This window comes from Zingiber officinale, chromosome 9A (assembly GCF_018446385.1).
Source record: "Zingiber officinale cultivar Zhangliang chromosome 9A, Zo_v1.1, whole genome shotgun sequence".
NCBI lineage: Eukaryota > Viridiplantae > Streptophyta > Magnoliopsida > Zingiberales > Zingiberaceae > Zingiber > Zingiber officinale.
The window spans coordinates 117506675-117522665 of NC_056002.1; the positions used below are offsets into that span (position 1 = coordinate 117506675).

At 39.3% G+C, this 15991-nt stretch overlaps 1 protein-coding gene across 2 annotated transcripts; it reads left to right on the forward strand.

The window, feature by feature from the left end:
- Positions 1-3467: 3467 nt before the first annotated feature.
- Positions 3468-5615, forward strand: LOC122020727 (protein BIC1-like). Of its 2 annotated transcripts, none has more exons than XM_042578743.1 (2): positions 3468-4066; positions 5254-5615. In XM_042578743.1, exon 1 carries the CDS (start codon positions 3487-3489, stop codon positions 4051-4053), a length of 567 nt encoding a protein of 188 aa, XP_042434677.1. In that variant the 5' UTR covers positions 3468-3486; the 3' UTR covers positions 4054-4066; positions 5254-5615. The 2 variants fall into 2 exon arrangements, with proteins under 2 accessions (XP_042434677.1, XP_042434678.1); XM_042578744.1 differs by having other exon boundaries at positions 5259-5615.
- Positions 5616-15991: the final 10376 nt, after the last annotated feature.

Below are 15991 nucleotides of genomic sequence, written 5' to 3' on the forward strand. Positions count from 1 at the left end.
TTGAGCAATTATGTAAATGATATCACATCATTAGTTTTTCTTTTACGTAGCTTGTCTAGTCAGCATAACAAGTATGTTGAAATTAAGTGCTTGGTTCCTTGTTAACTGATGTATATTATTTCAGTTATCATATTGTGGAATTTTTGTTTCAGATTGAAAAGACGCTATGGGAATTGGCTCTTCGATTTTTTTTTTTTTATTGTTTACACAGAATTTTTTGTTTTTGGTGGTTTTTGTTTTCTCTCATGGATGGGAAAACTTGAGTCACTCAAAAATATCAATCAAAATGTCATTGTTTGATCAGCCATGATCCTTTGGGCCGCCTTTGGTCCGTTCTTGGGTAGATGGGATTTCATGGACCTTATCTATATAATAGGGTGGGGTCCATGAGATTCTATTTACAAATGAAATGGTCTATCTTCTGAATCGTATTTTATGGTCTAGAGGATCTGGTTCCTTGTGTCACGTGGAATTCGAACTATTGGTAATCTTAGATTCATATTAGGATGCATTTGTGTCCTTTGGATTTACTTGGTGGCCTATTTACTATCTACGGAGTCGGTTATACTTCTTGGATTTACCTTATGATCGATTTACGGAGTCGGATCGTCCATTTTCCGAATTAATTAGATCCAAGCCCAGATATCTTCATTAACTGAAAAAAACAGCCATCAAATATCGCCAAATAATTATTTGTTGGAAATTCACAGACCACCTGCGGACTACAAGTGGGCTGGGGCCTAGCCCACGTGCGACGCTCGCTCCCGTGGCTCAGCGTCATAGTCGACGCTCGGCGTTAATTCTTCCTCTCTTGATCATTTTCATGTAGAAATTAACAAACGAATCGACCAGAATTTTTTCTTCTTTTTTTGACCCAAAAAAAAAAAAAATTCTACTAGAGGTCCCAAATTTGTCACGTTGAGCGTTCCAAAATATCCGAGCAATCATTTAGTTGAAGTTTGAAGGAAAAAGTTTGATACGTCGACTAAGAGAACGAGTTTCTTAATTATTTTCACACAACTAAACTTTTATAATTCTAAAAACACATAACACATTTTTATTATAATCAGATGGATTTACGTGCATATGTCTTTAAATTTTTGTGCAAACCTTGATAAGTTTTTAAAAATCTATAGACAGGAGAATTCCGAATCACTTTATACCAAAATAAATATACTTATGAAAATTTCTTTAATGTATCTATACCATTAAACTTAAATTTGTTAGTATAAATTAAAAACATTAAATTTTAAATTTAAAAAGACTTGAAAAAATTTATCATAAATTCATTATAAGGACTAGGATAATAATACTCACTAACAAATACCATCAATGGGTTCCTAGGACTCTTTTGACTTAAAACCATTAAACCTTTAATTTTCTATAGATCTATTAGTTAGTTTTGTTTGAAATTGACTAATGGATTCAGAGAACTTTCAATCATTTCAAATCAAAATCAATGTACTCATGGAAACAGGGGCAGATCCAGGAATGAGAGATGAGATGGGTTGATCTCGAGTTGGCTGCCAAGAGGTTCGAGTTCACTTCGTGCAATCACATTACCATCTCACTTTTTCCTATATTTCGCCTAATTTTAAATTTTTATTGAATGATTTTTTCATTATTTATGAAATTATTAAATTAATTTATAGATAATGATATCTAATTCGTAGTTATTGAAAATTTGAGGAAAATGGACCTGGTCGCTGACGTGGTGTTAGAGAGTGTGCCGTTGATGGTGAGGTAGAGGTAGTCGGTCTGCGAGAGTGGCGCGAGACTGTGCTCGAGTGTCTCGTATAGGATCTCGATCCACAACTGTTTGGCTCTGACGTAGACATAACTCGTAAGGGTATGCCAATGTGAAGGACGTGTTGATCCAATCGTGGTAGCCATAGCCGAGGGCAGCCATGTCGACGACTATCCCTCCGGGGTAGAGGGCTTGTGCGTGGATGGAGTGGATGTGGCTATGAGTGGAGGCTTGCGCGTGAGATTGTGGGAGCGAGATTGCATATATGGAAGAGAATAAAAAACAAAGAAATACGATAATAGATTTTCTTAGAAATTTTCAACTCATAAAATTAGTTCAACTAGTTTAACCAAATTAAATTTGGTGCGACCATAATTTAACCAAATCAAGACTAAATTAATCAATATTTGGAACAATATACTTCTTATATCTGCACCTATCCAATTCGATATCAATTCAATTTTAATTCACTACCTTACTTTATGTAAGGTTCATACCTAATACAATTTATATAGATAATAATTAAAAAGGTTGGACTATACTTCTTGATAGCCCATGCATTCGTCCCTCGGAAGGATGGAAGATCATAAGAAGAAGTTAGTGTGCGCGTGGAGACTTGTCTGTGAAATAGTGGGATCAAAGCTGCATAGGTGGAAAGGAATATAAAAAAATAAAAGGAGAAAATATAAATATTTTTAAAAACATTACTTAACTTGTTTTAAATCGATTTAATCCGATTAAATTTGATTCGTTCATAATTTTATCAAATCAAATTCAAATTAATTTTAGTTTGGCCCAACATGCTCTTTATCTTCGCACATACACAATGAATTTTATTTGCCCCCCAATCTGATTTTAAATCATACTTCCCCTTCACCGACGATTAAATTTATTCATTTATTTATTTATTAACACCGTATTTGATTAATAGCTAAGAATAAAATAATTAAGAAAAGTTTTAAAAATTAATTTTAATGAAGGATATTTGATTAGAAGAAGAGTCTTGATACAACGGTAAAATTATTGTCATGTAACCAAAATGTTACGAATTCGAATCCTGGAAACAGGTTCTTGTAAAAAATAAAATATAGGATAATCATACTAACCAACACCATTCTAGGACACCCCTAATTAAAAAATATTAAAATTTTAAATTTTCAAATGGGCTCTAGGACTCCCAATAGCCAATTTCATCTAAAATTAATTAATAAATTTAAAAAATTTTGAATTATAACCTAAATTGAGAGAAGTGGATTATAGAGTAGATAGAGTAAAAAATTAGAATTGCATGCACGTGTAAGTTGTAACCCCATAATTATTTCGTGGAAAGAAAGAAAGAGGGGGAGCTACATGTTTTTTTCAATTGCGAAAGTCAAGTGCATAAAACGGGTGTTTAAGCTCTAACCCTTGTTAACATAAAAATTTGAATTTTTGAAATTTTAAAACTTAGGTACCTAAAACGGATAATACTCAATTATATTCACGTGGTTTAATAAAATAATAATAATAATAATAATCATAATAATAATAATATGGAAAAATATCAGATCAAATGCTGACCAGCGATTGGTTCCCTCCGCGGCCACATCCCCTGGCTCCTCCCCGCCACCCAACTCCTTCCAATTTTTTATTTTTCGCATTTTTTTATTTTATTTATTTTTGATTTAGTTAATTATTCCTTCGAAAAAAAGACAACCCCAGGCCAGCGAAAAGAATTTACGAGGAATTAAAAGGGCCATATGACCCCAAACCCTTCGACGTGTTCTCCCCGCCCACACCCACTTCCCCTGCCATCGCCTTGCCGCTCCTCTCTCCTTCCTTCCTTCCTTCCTCCCTCCCTCCCTCCCATCTGGTCAGATTCGATTCCACGGCCGACTCGATCGCCGGGAGCCATGACCCCTGCGACGCTCCTCGATCGGACGCCGTCGGAAGGCGAAACACGCCAGCGCCGCCCGCCGCAGCGCGATAGCCGCGCTTCCGGTGCCGTGAAAAGCTCGAGGACGGACGAGAGGGCGCCGGACGCAGGCCATGAGCTCGGCGACGTCCGGGCCGCGACGGTGGCGGAGGAGGCCGCGGCGGCGGAGAGCGGGCGAGAGAGGCTGAAGCGGCACAGGACGGAGATGGGCGGGCGGGTCTGGATCCCGGAGATCTGGGGGCAGGAGAGCCTCCTCAAGGACTGGACCGACGGCTCCGTCTTCGACCGGCCCCTGGTCCCCAAAGGGCTGACGTCGGCGCGTGAGGCGCTGGTCCAGGATTGCCGCCGAACCAACTCCACCGCCTGCCTGATTAGGATTAATCCTTGCTGATCTCTTTAATCAGGTCCGGTTAATGCTAATTGCTGCTGATTATTTCCGATCAAACTAATTAAATACTTTCTCTTCTTGGAAAAGCTAAAAATACAGAGTATATACATATATATTTTGAATATACACTGAACTTTATCGAAATTATATCATTTTGATAAGTCAATAAATCACGTCGTTAATTTATAAAAGCATAATAATCGCGCCAAGTCAAGCTGGTTGAAACTTTGAATTGGTTAGTGAACTTGTTACTGTAAGCTTGTTTGTTGTTTTCAGAGCTTTTTTGTTTATTTACAAGTATGATACAAGATTTGTTAATGAATCTGGTTTCTAAGTTTTGTTCATTGAACATTGTTCACAATTTTTGTTCATGGATATTAACAAATTGGACATAAATAATTTAATTTAATAAGTTGTTCGAGCTTGTTCAATATTAAATGAACATAAATAAACTCTTTTCAAATTGAAAACCAAGCTTGCTCACTAAAATTTGGTTCATTTATAGCCTTACAAGTAGGGGTATGGAGTTAATATCCCCCTTTCTATTTCAATGAAAGAGATATTGAAGTATTCCATTAGCAAAATGTGCGTCGACCATAGGAAAGGGGACAATTGGGGTGTGTCTGAACCCCACAGCTGACTCTTGGTTTAATGGAGCTTCCAATGGCTTTGTGAAAGAGCACAGATTTCTTAGACCATTTTTTTATGGTCCAGGAGATATACCACTCACATTTGCGGTCGGATCGCGGTTGCGATCCGGCTGTAAATGCTTGTGATCCTTTCCTGGGTTCATCGTCTCCATCAGATTATAATTTTTGTTCGGAGCGGGTGGTCGGAGGCCGCTTGAAGGCCTCCGGTGGTGGATAAGTGGCCAGGTTTCTGGGCGCTGAGCGAGGGTGTCCTTCGGCCGCCCTCTCCGAACAAAAACTATAACCTGATGGGGACGATGAACCCAGGAAGAGATCGCAACCATTTGGGGCCGAATCACCGCCATGATCAGGCCGCAAATCTGAGTGACATAGACCACAAAAAGTGATCCAGGAGATCCTGTCTCTATGTGAAAGGCCCTAGATCTCTAACATTCTCTTTATGTTTTAGTTGTTAATGTATTTACACTTAATTGTTATTTTCTACCATGTGAGAGAGTTCAATATTCTCTAACATTTTTCATGTTCTGCGATGGTTGATCCTGTCCAAAACTAGCGAAGATGGTGAACTAGGGATGTGGCTGTGCACTTGACGCGACAAAGACTCCAAGTAGTTCTGTAATACAAAAATGTTAGTGCTGGGATTTTCGACGTTGGTCCTTCGACACTCAAGTCAGTATCTGGTGATCTCAAGAAATGGAGAACTATAGCAAGTAGATGTAGAAAATGAAATTGCACATACTTTTCCCTGTAGCTAGGAACCCCCTTTTATAATGTTAGCATGGTACTCGTGCATGCATCCTGGTGCACACATCTCAAGGTGCAAACACATCTTCCTAGGTATCCTAGGAAGAAACAGGTTAAAAAGTGTCCTTGGAATCATTTCTTAAGCAGCCATGTAATTCTCTGATATAATAGTCTGGAAGCTTTTAAAGTATGATTGTCTGCTAGACATGTCCTGCTGTCAGCGACACAAACTCTCAAAGAGATATGACAAGATAGTTGATGGGATCATGCGTAGCCGATTGAGGTTTGCTTGGTTGGGCTGCCTCTGCTCGACAGTGTCCTCAGCGCCTGCTAACTTGTATCTTTTCTTGCTTCCTGATTGTCCATGGCTATCCGCTCTGACTGGTCGCAGAGCTCGGTTGGAAAGACCATCTGCTGTTTATTTTTCCTTGTTATGGGAGGGTCATTTTACCAGGCAAGAGGAGAGCCCGACTTACTTGTCTACGCAGCTATTATCATCCGCTCGGCTGTAACTGACCCACTCGGCCATACTTGGTCCGCTCGGCCATGCATAGTCCGTTCGACCGATTGGATACCTTGATTGTCTCTGTTTTCCACGTCAGTCGGTCCTTCTTACTTTGACCTATCCTTAGTGGGGCCCCCTCATTATTACCGGATCAATGGTAAAAGATGGAACGAGCTTCCTAGGTAATAAGAGTTTAAATCCTATCCAGGGCATATTACACCAGGAGAGTGAAAAATTTATGACGTTCCATATGCACTTCCTGATTTAACCGATAGAAAACTTCCATAGGTCTTAACTGGTCACCTCTAAAAATTAATCAGATCGTAAGACTGGATACCTAATAATAATAATAATAATAATAATCATCTCTATCTTTCCCTCTTAGGAAAATGTTCAAAGAGGGAAATACTCCCTTGGCGTCTTTGTTAGATTTATTAGATTGTATCACTATAGTGTTGCAAACCAAACAATCTGTAGCCGAAGATTTACAGGAAATTAGCTGAATCTAAATACTCGAATTAAATTCAACTCACAGTTAAGATGACCTGAGCAGATAATCTCAGGCTGCCAGCAGGGGCTGGTTTTCTGACCTCAGAGTCTGAGCAATCAAAGCGCCCGAGCAGACTGAAGGATAGACAGGCAGAGCAGGAGATCGGTTGGGCAGATCAGAAGGGCGAGTGACCGACCCAGTAGATGAAGAGTCCAACCGAGCGGACAAACAGAGCAGCGGACCGAGGCCTGCGATCGATGCAGTTTCCTTAAAACAGATTCGTCCCACCTCCGGCTGTGCTTCGAGGTTTTCTCGGATCGTTTGTTTCCCAAGATACAAAGGCAAAACCACGAACGCAACCAAGCACTGGTTGTTCGTGGCGAACTGAGAATGCACCTGAGTGCTATCACAAGTAGTTTAGTCGAGCGGATGCACGACTGATAGAAAAGAATTGGGGAACGAAGGTGGAGGAATTCTCTTGCTTTTGCTTCGCTTTCGCTTTGCTCAAGATCCAGCCTCCTTATATAGGAGCTCTTATCTTGCCTGCAATAAATGATCAAATTATGATCATTTAATGCTGAGTTTAATTTCGTCATTAATGAGTTTAATGTCTTCATTAATGTCGAGACGTTACAGAATCATTATTAATGAGATTAATGTCGCCATTAATACTGAGACGTTACGAAATCACCATTAATGAGTTTAATGCCGCCATTAATGTTGAGACGTTACGGAATCAGCATTAATTTCACATTAATGCTTCCATTACACCCTTGAGCAAGATTCAAGTGGTAATATATTGGTTCATTCTTTTGGGTAAAATTTACCTCAACCGGTCCGGCATTCGACATGCGCAAGTCGTGCTCGCGCACGAGTCAACCTTGGTTCAGTACAATCCGGGCCCTGGATTTGCACTCACCCCTGCGCACTCACGCATGAGAGAGTCTCTCCCCATGCATATGTTTACAATGCATGCGTCATAATTTAAACCAACAATAAAGCCAAGAGACTTCTTATGTGGGACTAAACCCATGCACAATAGAATCTCTTCGTCTCCACCTTTTTATTCCATTCACATTTCCATCAACCCCCCACATGAATGGAAAGCAGGGTATGTGATAACATTCAACAGTTGAGTCAAGTATATAATAGGTAGGTTTTACCCTTTGAATCTTCCCATGTGAAGATCTGGTTGCTTACTGGCTGATAGTAGATACGATGTCCTTGAACTATACTGCCGTCTGTGTAAGCAGTGATAAATCTTACCCAAGACTATCCCTGATACAACTCTGTTCTCATGAGTGTGTTCGTTCTTGGCCATGAACACGCCTGGTTCTGTGAGAAGCTCTAAGAATTGTGTCTCCAATTCTCTTCGAAGCGGCCCCACTTCTTTCTCACATAGGTGATCCCTCAAGAGTTACCATCTACTCATTTTGATCATTAAAAGCCCATCGGCTTATTCTGGTCTAGTCACTGTTTTATTGGGCTCCCCCCCACAATGTGTCTAGTCAGTGCAGATTAATTTTCCCTTTGAACCTAGTTCTTGGGATCTCCAGTCAGCATAGGTTGGGTATCCTCTGCACTGATCGCTGACAACGACATCAAGCCCATTTCTCTTGATGAGCTTGCAACTAACTCTCGATTTAACCCTTTGGTTAGCGGATCCGCTAGGTTATCCTTTGACTTCATATAGTCAACAGTGATAATTCCAGTTGAGAGTAGTTGTCTAATGGTATTATGTCTACGACGTATATGTCTAGACTTACCATTATACAGATGACTCTGTGCCCGACCGATTGCTGATTGACTATCGCAATGTATGTAAATCGTCGGCACAGGTTTCGACCATAGAGGAATATCTACTAAGAATTGCCGTAGCCATTCAGCCTCTTCACCGCACTTGTCAAGAGCTACAAACTCAGATTCCATTGTGGATCTGGTTATTACGGTTTGCTTAGAAGATTTCCAGGAAATGACTGCACCTGCTAGAGTGAAGACATATTCACTCGTAGACTTAGAGTCTTTTATGTCAGATATCCAACTTGCATTGCTGTATCCTTCGATCACAGCAGGATATCTTGTGTATTGCAGTCCATATTCACGAGTATACCTCAAGTACCTCAGTACTCTTGTTATCCCTTTCCAGTGCTCAATACCGGGATTACTCGTGATCTACTCAGTTTGCTTATTGCGTAGGCCAAGTCTGGTCGAGTACAACTCATCAAGTACATCAGACTTCTAATCACTCGAGAGTACTCTATCTGCGAGATACTTTCACCTCGATTTTTCGATAGATATTGACTCGTATCTATCAGCGTTCGTGCTAACGCAGTATCACCCTTGGTGAATTTCTCAAGAATCTTGTCCACGTAATGGGACTGGCTAAGAACAAGTCCTTCTGTCGTTCTAAGAATTTTAATTCCTAGAATCACATCAGCTAGGCTCATGTCTTTCATGTCAAATCTTGAGTTCAACATTTCTTTAGTGGATTTGATTATCATATCATTGCTCCCAATGATAAGTATGTCATCTACATAGAGGCACAAGATGACATAGTCACTCTCTGTGGCTCTCATGTAGACACATTTATCATATTCATTGATCTTGAATCCACATTCCTTTATGACATTATCGAATTTCTCATGCCACTGTTTTGGTACTTGTTTCAAGCCATATAATGACTTCACCAATCTACATATCTTGTTTTTCTGTCATGGCACAGAAAACCCCTCAGGTTGGTCCATGTAGATTTCCTCTTCTAAACCCTCGTTTAGAAATGCTATCTTTACATCCATTTGATGTACTTCGAGATTCCATAGAGCGGTAATAGCCAACAATACTCTAATGAAAGTTATTCTCGATATCGGAGAGTATTTATCGAAGTAGTCAAGGCCTTCTCTTTGTCGGTATCCTTTAATTACCAATCTGGCCTTGTATTTATCGATTGTGCCATCTGATTTCATTTTCTTCTTGAAGATCCACTTGCAACCTAGTAGTTTACTTCCTGGAGGAAGATCCACAAGTTCCCAAGTGTGATTTTGCAAGATAGATTCTATCTCAGATGCAATTGCCTCTTTCCAGTGAGGTCCATCAGAAGAGCCTACAACTTCTGAGTAACTTTGGGGCTCACTCTCCAAAATTAAAGTGATAAAATCCGATCTATAGGATTTTTCTACCTGAGCTCTTTTGCTCCGTCTAGGCTCAACCTCCATGGGTTCCTCGTCGTCATCATCTTCTTCTTCGCCTTGTGTTTCAGTTGCCCGTTTTGAGGAGCTAGCATCCTCACGGGTCTTATACGGAAATACATACTCGAAGAAAGAGGCATTTCTCGATTCGATTATCGAGTTCTTGTGTATCTCCGGTACGTGTGACTCATACACACAAAATCGATAAGCACTGCTGTTATGTGCATATCCAATAAATATACAATCAACAGTCTTTGGTCCTATCTTAATCCTTTTCGGATCAGGTACCAACACTTTGACAAGACACCCCCACATTCGTAAATATTTATAGGACGGTTGTCTTCCATTCCACAACTCATAAGGGCTCTTATCTATTTTCTTCCGGGGCACCTTATTTAAAAGGTAATTAGCTGTTAACATAGCTTCCCCCCACATGGACTCTGGCAATCCAGAGCTTAATAGAAGAACATTCATCATCTCCTTAAGAGTTCGATTCTTTCGCTCAACAACTCCGTTTTGCTGAGGAGTATATGGAGCTGTTGTTTCGTGTCTGATCCAATGTTCAACACACAACTCAGCGAATGGTGACACATATTCACCGCCTCGGTCACTTCGAACCACCTTAATTTTCCTATTAAGTTGGTTTTCAACCTCATTCTTATAGAGAGTAAATTTCTCTATAGCTTCATCCTTACTTTTGAGAAGATACACATAACAATATTTTGTGTTATCATCTACAAAAGCGATGAAGTATTTATTACCACCACGTGTTGATGTACCTTTTAGGTCGCACACATCAGTGTGGATTAGGTCAAGTCGTTCATTATTTCTTTCAATATGTTGAAAGGATGATCTTTTCATTTTCGCTTCAACACAAATCTCACACTTGTATTTTGGGTCAAGGTGGAATGTAGGTATGCTTTGCATGTTTATTAATCTACGTAATATATCGTAGTTAACATGTCCTAGTCTACCATGCTACAAACACGAAGACTCAAGCATATAAGTGGAAGAGCTTTCATTTTTATTTATCTTGGGCTTAATGACCATTACATTGAGCTTAAACAACCCATCATATGCATAGCCTCTTCCTACAAATATTCTATTTTTGGACAATACAACTCTGTCCGACTCAAAAATAATGCGAAAGCCATGCTTGCTTAACAGTGATCCGGACACTAGATTCTTCCGAATCTTCGAAACATACAACACATTGTTCAGAGTGAGGTCCTTGCCCGAGGTCATCTTCAGCACCATCTTTCCTTGGCCCATGATGTCCGAGGTTGCCGAGTTCCCCATGAACAGTTTGTCTCCAGTGACTTCCTCGAAGTTGTGGAGCAACTCCTTGTTGCAACACACATGTTTGGTGGCTCCAGTATCGATCCACCATTGCCGCGGGTTTGAACCGATCAGGTTCAACTCAGAGACCACAGCGCAGAGGTCGTCTATTTCTGGTCCCTCGTTCAGGTTGGCCTCTTGCTTCTTCTTCAGCTTTCTGCACTCCGAAGATTTGTGACCCACTTTGTCACAGTTGAAGCACTTCCCAGAGAACTTCTTCTTACTGATGCCTCCTCTGGGTCCCATCTTGGAAGACTTGGGGTTCTTCCGCTTCGAGCTTTGACCGAGCTCGACCACGTTGACTTTCACAGTAGCCTGAGAGAACAATTTCCTCTCTGAACTCTTGTTATCTTCTTCGATGCGAAGTCGAACAATGAGTTCCTCCACATTCATCTCCTTCCGCTTGTGCTTCAGGTAGTTCTTGAAGTCCTTCCAGCCGGGAGGCAGTTTCTCAATGATAGCAACCACCTGGAAGGTTTCACTCAGAACCATCCCTTCTGAGTGGATCTCATGCAAGATCACCTGAAGCTCCTGGACTTGACTGATCACCGTCTTGGAGTCAACCATCTTGTAGTCCAGGAATCGGCCCACGATGAACTTCTTTGCCCCTGCATCCTCCGTCTTGTATTTCTTGTCCACGGACTCCCACAGTTCCTTAGCCTTTCTCTTCATGCTATACACAGCGTACAGCGAGTCGGCAAGACAGTTGAGGATATAGTTTCAGCAAAGGAACTCAGAATGAGTCCATGCCTCCACTGTACTGATGGTTTGCGCATTAGCATCCTTAGTGCGCTTGGGAGGGTCCTCGTTTAAGAACTGAGCCAGATTGAGCGTGGTCAGGTAGAAGAGCATCTTCTGCTGCCACCTCTTGAAGTTTAGTCCACTGAACTTCTCTGGCTTTTCCCCATGACTGATTGACACAGTTCCAATCGGGGCGGAGGGGGCCTGCACGTGTTGAGTCTGTTGCACCTCAACATTTCGTTCCGTGGCCATCTCAACAGAATCGAATCTGTTTCAAGATTGTTGCAAACCAAACAATCTGTAGCCGGAGATTTACAAGAAATTAGCTGAATCTAAATATTCGAATTAAATTCAACTCACAGTTAAGATGACCTGAGCAGATAATCTTAGGTTGCCAGCAGGGGCTGATTTTCTGACCTCAGAGTCTGAGCAATCAAAGCGTCCGAGCAGACTGAAGGATAGACAGGCAGAGCGGGAGACCGGTCGGGTAGATCAGAAGGGCGAGTGGCCGACCCAGCAGATGAAGAGTCCAATCGAGCGGACAAACAGAGCAGCGGACCGAGGCCTGCGATCGACGTAGTTTTCTTGAAACAGATTCGCCCCACTTCCGGCTGTGCTTCGAGGTTTTCTCGGATCGTCTGTTTCCCAGGATACAATAGCAAAACCATGAACGCAACCAAACACTGATTGTTCATGACGAACTGAGAATGCACCTGAGTGCTATCACAAGTAGTTTAGCTGAGTGGATGCACGACTGATAGAAAAGAATTGGGGAACGAAGGTGGAGGAATTCTCTTGCTTTTGCTTCGCTTTCGCTTTGCTCAAGATCCAACCTCCTTATATAGGAGCTCTCATCTTGCCTGCAATAAATGATCAAATTATGATCATTTAATGCTGAGTTTAATTTCATCATTAATGAGTTTAATGTCTTCATTAATGTGTTACAGAATCATTATTAATGAGATTAATGTCACTATTAATACTGAGACGTTCGACATTCGACATGTGCAAGTCGTGCTCGCGCACGAGTCAACCTTGGTTCAGTATAATCCGGGCCCTGGATTTGCACCCACCCCTGCGCACTCACGCATGAGAGAGTCTCTCCCCATGCATATGTTTATAATGTATGTATCATAATTTAAACCAACAATAAAACCAAGAGACTTCTAATATGGGACTAAACCTATGCACAATAGAATCTCTTCGTCTCTATCTTTTTATTTCATTCACATTTCCAACATATAGTCTAGTCAAGTTCGAAAGTCCTAAGACCATTCGATTGAACAATGAATTTCCGTTTAGCATCTCGGGATGTTATTGAAGTGAACTTGTTGAAGTTTTTGGAGGAATTGTTGTCAGGAAATTAAGGCCATATTTTGTCCATCACTCTCAATCATCTGGTGACATATAGTTGTTGATTAGTTTAGCTAATTCTTCATCTTCCTTTGGAGAATAATATCAATCACACCGTAGAGACACCACAGCAGATGGATACAGTTGGGAATATATAGAGCTGTGATGCTTCTTGCCGATGGAGGATTCTTATAGGCCAAAGTCAAAAGTTTTTTTATACGTCATATTTTGATTTTTTTATTAAAAAAATATTTCACGGTGTATATTAAATTAAAATTCGTTCAGAAATTTATAATTAATTAAAATGTAACTTATAATGGTCAGATTTTAGGTTAAAAAAAATATTATTTAAATATTTTTCAGAAACTTTGAATATATATATATATATACACACACACATCGTACACTATTTATTCGGGGCGTCTAAAATTAATATAGGTGTTTATTGGTGACACGGTTTAGGCGCATAGAATCATTACAGACGCTCACTATATATATATATATATATAATTTTATTTTTAGGTATATTATTGTTTTAAGAATTTAAAATTTTAAGATTTAGGAGTTGAGTTATAACATGTTTGAGTAAAAAAAATTTCTTTCTAAGATTCATGCTTCCCTTTTGATTTATAATATTTCAGATTAAAAATTTTAGATACTCATGAAGTATATTATATGTATTTAGGGTTTAAGATTTTAAAATTTAGAGGTTGAGTTGTAATAGATTTAAGTTAATATTTTTTTTTTTAGAATTCATGCTTTTCTTTTGAATTATAATATTCAATATTTAAGATAAATAATTTTAGATATTATAATATATATATTTAAGATGTTTGAAAGAATTTTTTATTTTTAAAGATTAAAAACAAATAAAAAAAATCGATGTGTCTGAAATTATTCCACGTGGTCGATTGCGTACGTAACACTCCGTAGATATATATAGAAAGAGAAAAGATATCGTAAGGCACGCATCCATCCTCCTCTTATATATGGAATAATTTTTTTTTGGATTATAATATCTAATATTTAAGATAAATAATTTTAGTTATTCACGTGTATAATATATATATTTAAGATGTTTGAAAGAATTTTTTATTTTTAAAGATTATAAATAAATAAAAAAATCGATGTGTCTAAAATTATTCCACGTGGCCGATCGCGAAGTTTCGTACGTAACAATCCGTATATATATATATATATATATATATATATATATATATATATATATATATATATATATATATATCCTTAGTTTTTTAAGACTCAGTGGAAGTAGTTTTATTCATGCTCATAATTAATTATATATAAGTTATGTCCTTTTATTTTCATAAGAGAGATTGAGAATACGCCTCTTAAGTAGCTTTAAGAGATATGTTAATGGCGTTTCTGCTCATTTATCTTCTCGATGAACCGCAGCGACGTGTTGCGAGGTAAGTATGAGAGAGAATATGCCAATGGGGCAACAAAATACAGTAGAGGATTCTCTCCTTAAATTGTTATACATCTAAACATCAAGTCTAAGTTTTAATAAATTAATAGATAATATTTTTTTAATGAATATTTATAAAAAATGTTGGATTAATAGATTGTTGTATATATATATATATAGAAAACTTACGCTCCAGTGCTTATGTTGCGGTTTTGTGCGGTGCTCGTCCATGTTATCCGTGTGGGAATGACGTTGCGCAGCGGGTGAGAAAAAAAAAGCATCGTGTTCCTCTCCTGTGAGCCCTAGTAAAAGCCGCGAGCTCTCTCTCTCTTCACGACAGTTCCTCTCCTCTGAGCCCTAGCAGATGCGCCACACAACCCTTCGCGCATCGCCTCTCGCAACCCTCTCCTGCCGCGTTCCTCTCATGTGAGCCCTAGCAGAAGCCGCGAGCTCTCCCTCTTTTCAGGTTCTTTCTCTCCGAGAACCCTAGCAGAAGCGTCGACGCCTCCCTCTCCGAACCCGGGAACCGAATCACCTCTCTCGCCGAAGTTCAGACGCGGCCTCTCTCTGCGGCGACTCGCTACCTTCCCGGCCTCAATTTGGGATCCACAACAAAGCCTCCCTATGCCACGATAAGCCCCCGCACCAAACCTAGGGTTTCTCACGCCTGGAAAATCCTTCTCCGGTAAAATCTTTTTTTCCTGAACATCTAGCCTTTTTTTCCTGAGCAGATAGCTTTTTTCTTTTTTTTTTCTACTCCAATATATATATATTCTTGTTTATATGAGAATGTGCCCTGGAAATTGAAATAATAAGAAAATTCTAAATTGAAAGTCCTATGGAAATAATACAAGGTGTATAACTTGAGATTCAAGTAATAGAAACCTAAACAGTGCTACATTTAAATTATAGTTGTATTCTTGACATTCAATTCCATGTTTAACTTAGCTGATGTTCTGTTAGGACAAGATATATGTTTGCCCAACATCCAAAAGTAGTAATTGGTATCTACTAATGTATCTATATCATGTCTATGATTTGATGCTGTATCTATATTAAAATCACTTTTGTTTTATTCTGTTAATTGGAACCGTTTTTATTTATTTATCTATTGTCAAATTTAATGCGAGGACGCCTAGAAATGGAAGAAAATAGAGTTGATGATCAGGAATTCATTTCCAAGTTGCAGATGATCGAAAGCCAAAAATTGGAATGGAATTCTCATTTCTAGAGGATGCATATTCGTTCTATAACCAATATGCACGAGAAGCCGGATTTAGTTCAAGGGATAACATGAGCAGGAAAAACAAAATGATAAATGAAGTAACGTGAAAACAAATTGTATGCTTTAAAGAAAGACATATAGATCTAATGCGACACAATAAACATCCAAACTTTGATCAACAAATAAGGGAAAGAGCACGTGACACAGTTAGAACGGATTGTAAGGCAAATATTGCATTTGTCAAAAAAACAAATGAGACCAGATTGGGTTATCTGTAACTT

Coding starts and splice junctions, on each gene's coding strand:
- LOC122020727 (XM_042578743.1), top strand. CDS start 3,487: ATGACCCCAAACCCTTCGACGTGTTCTCCCCGCCCACACCCACTTCCC.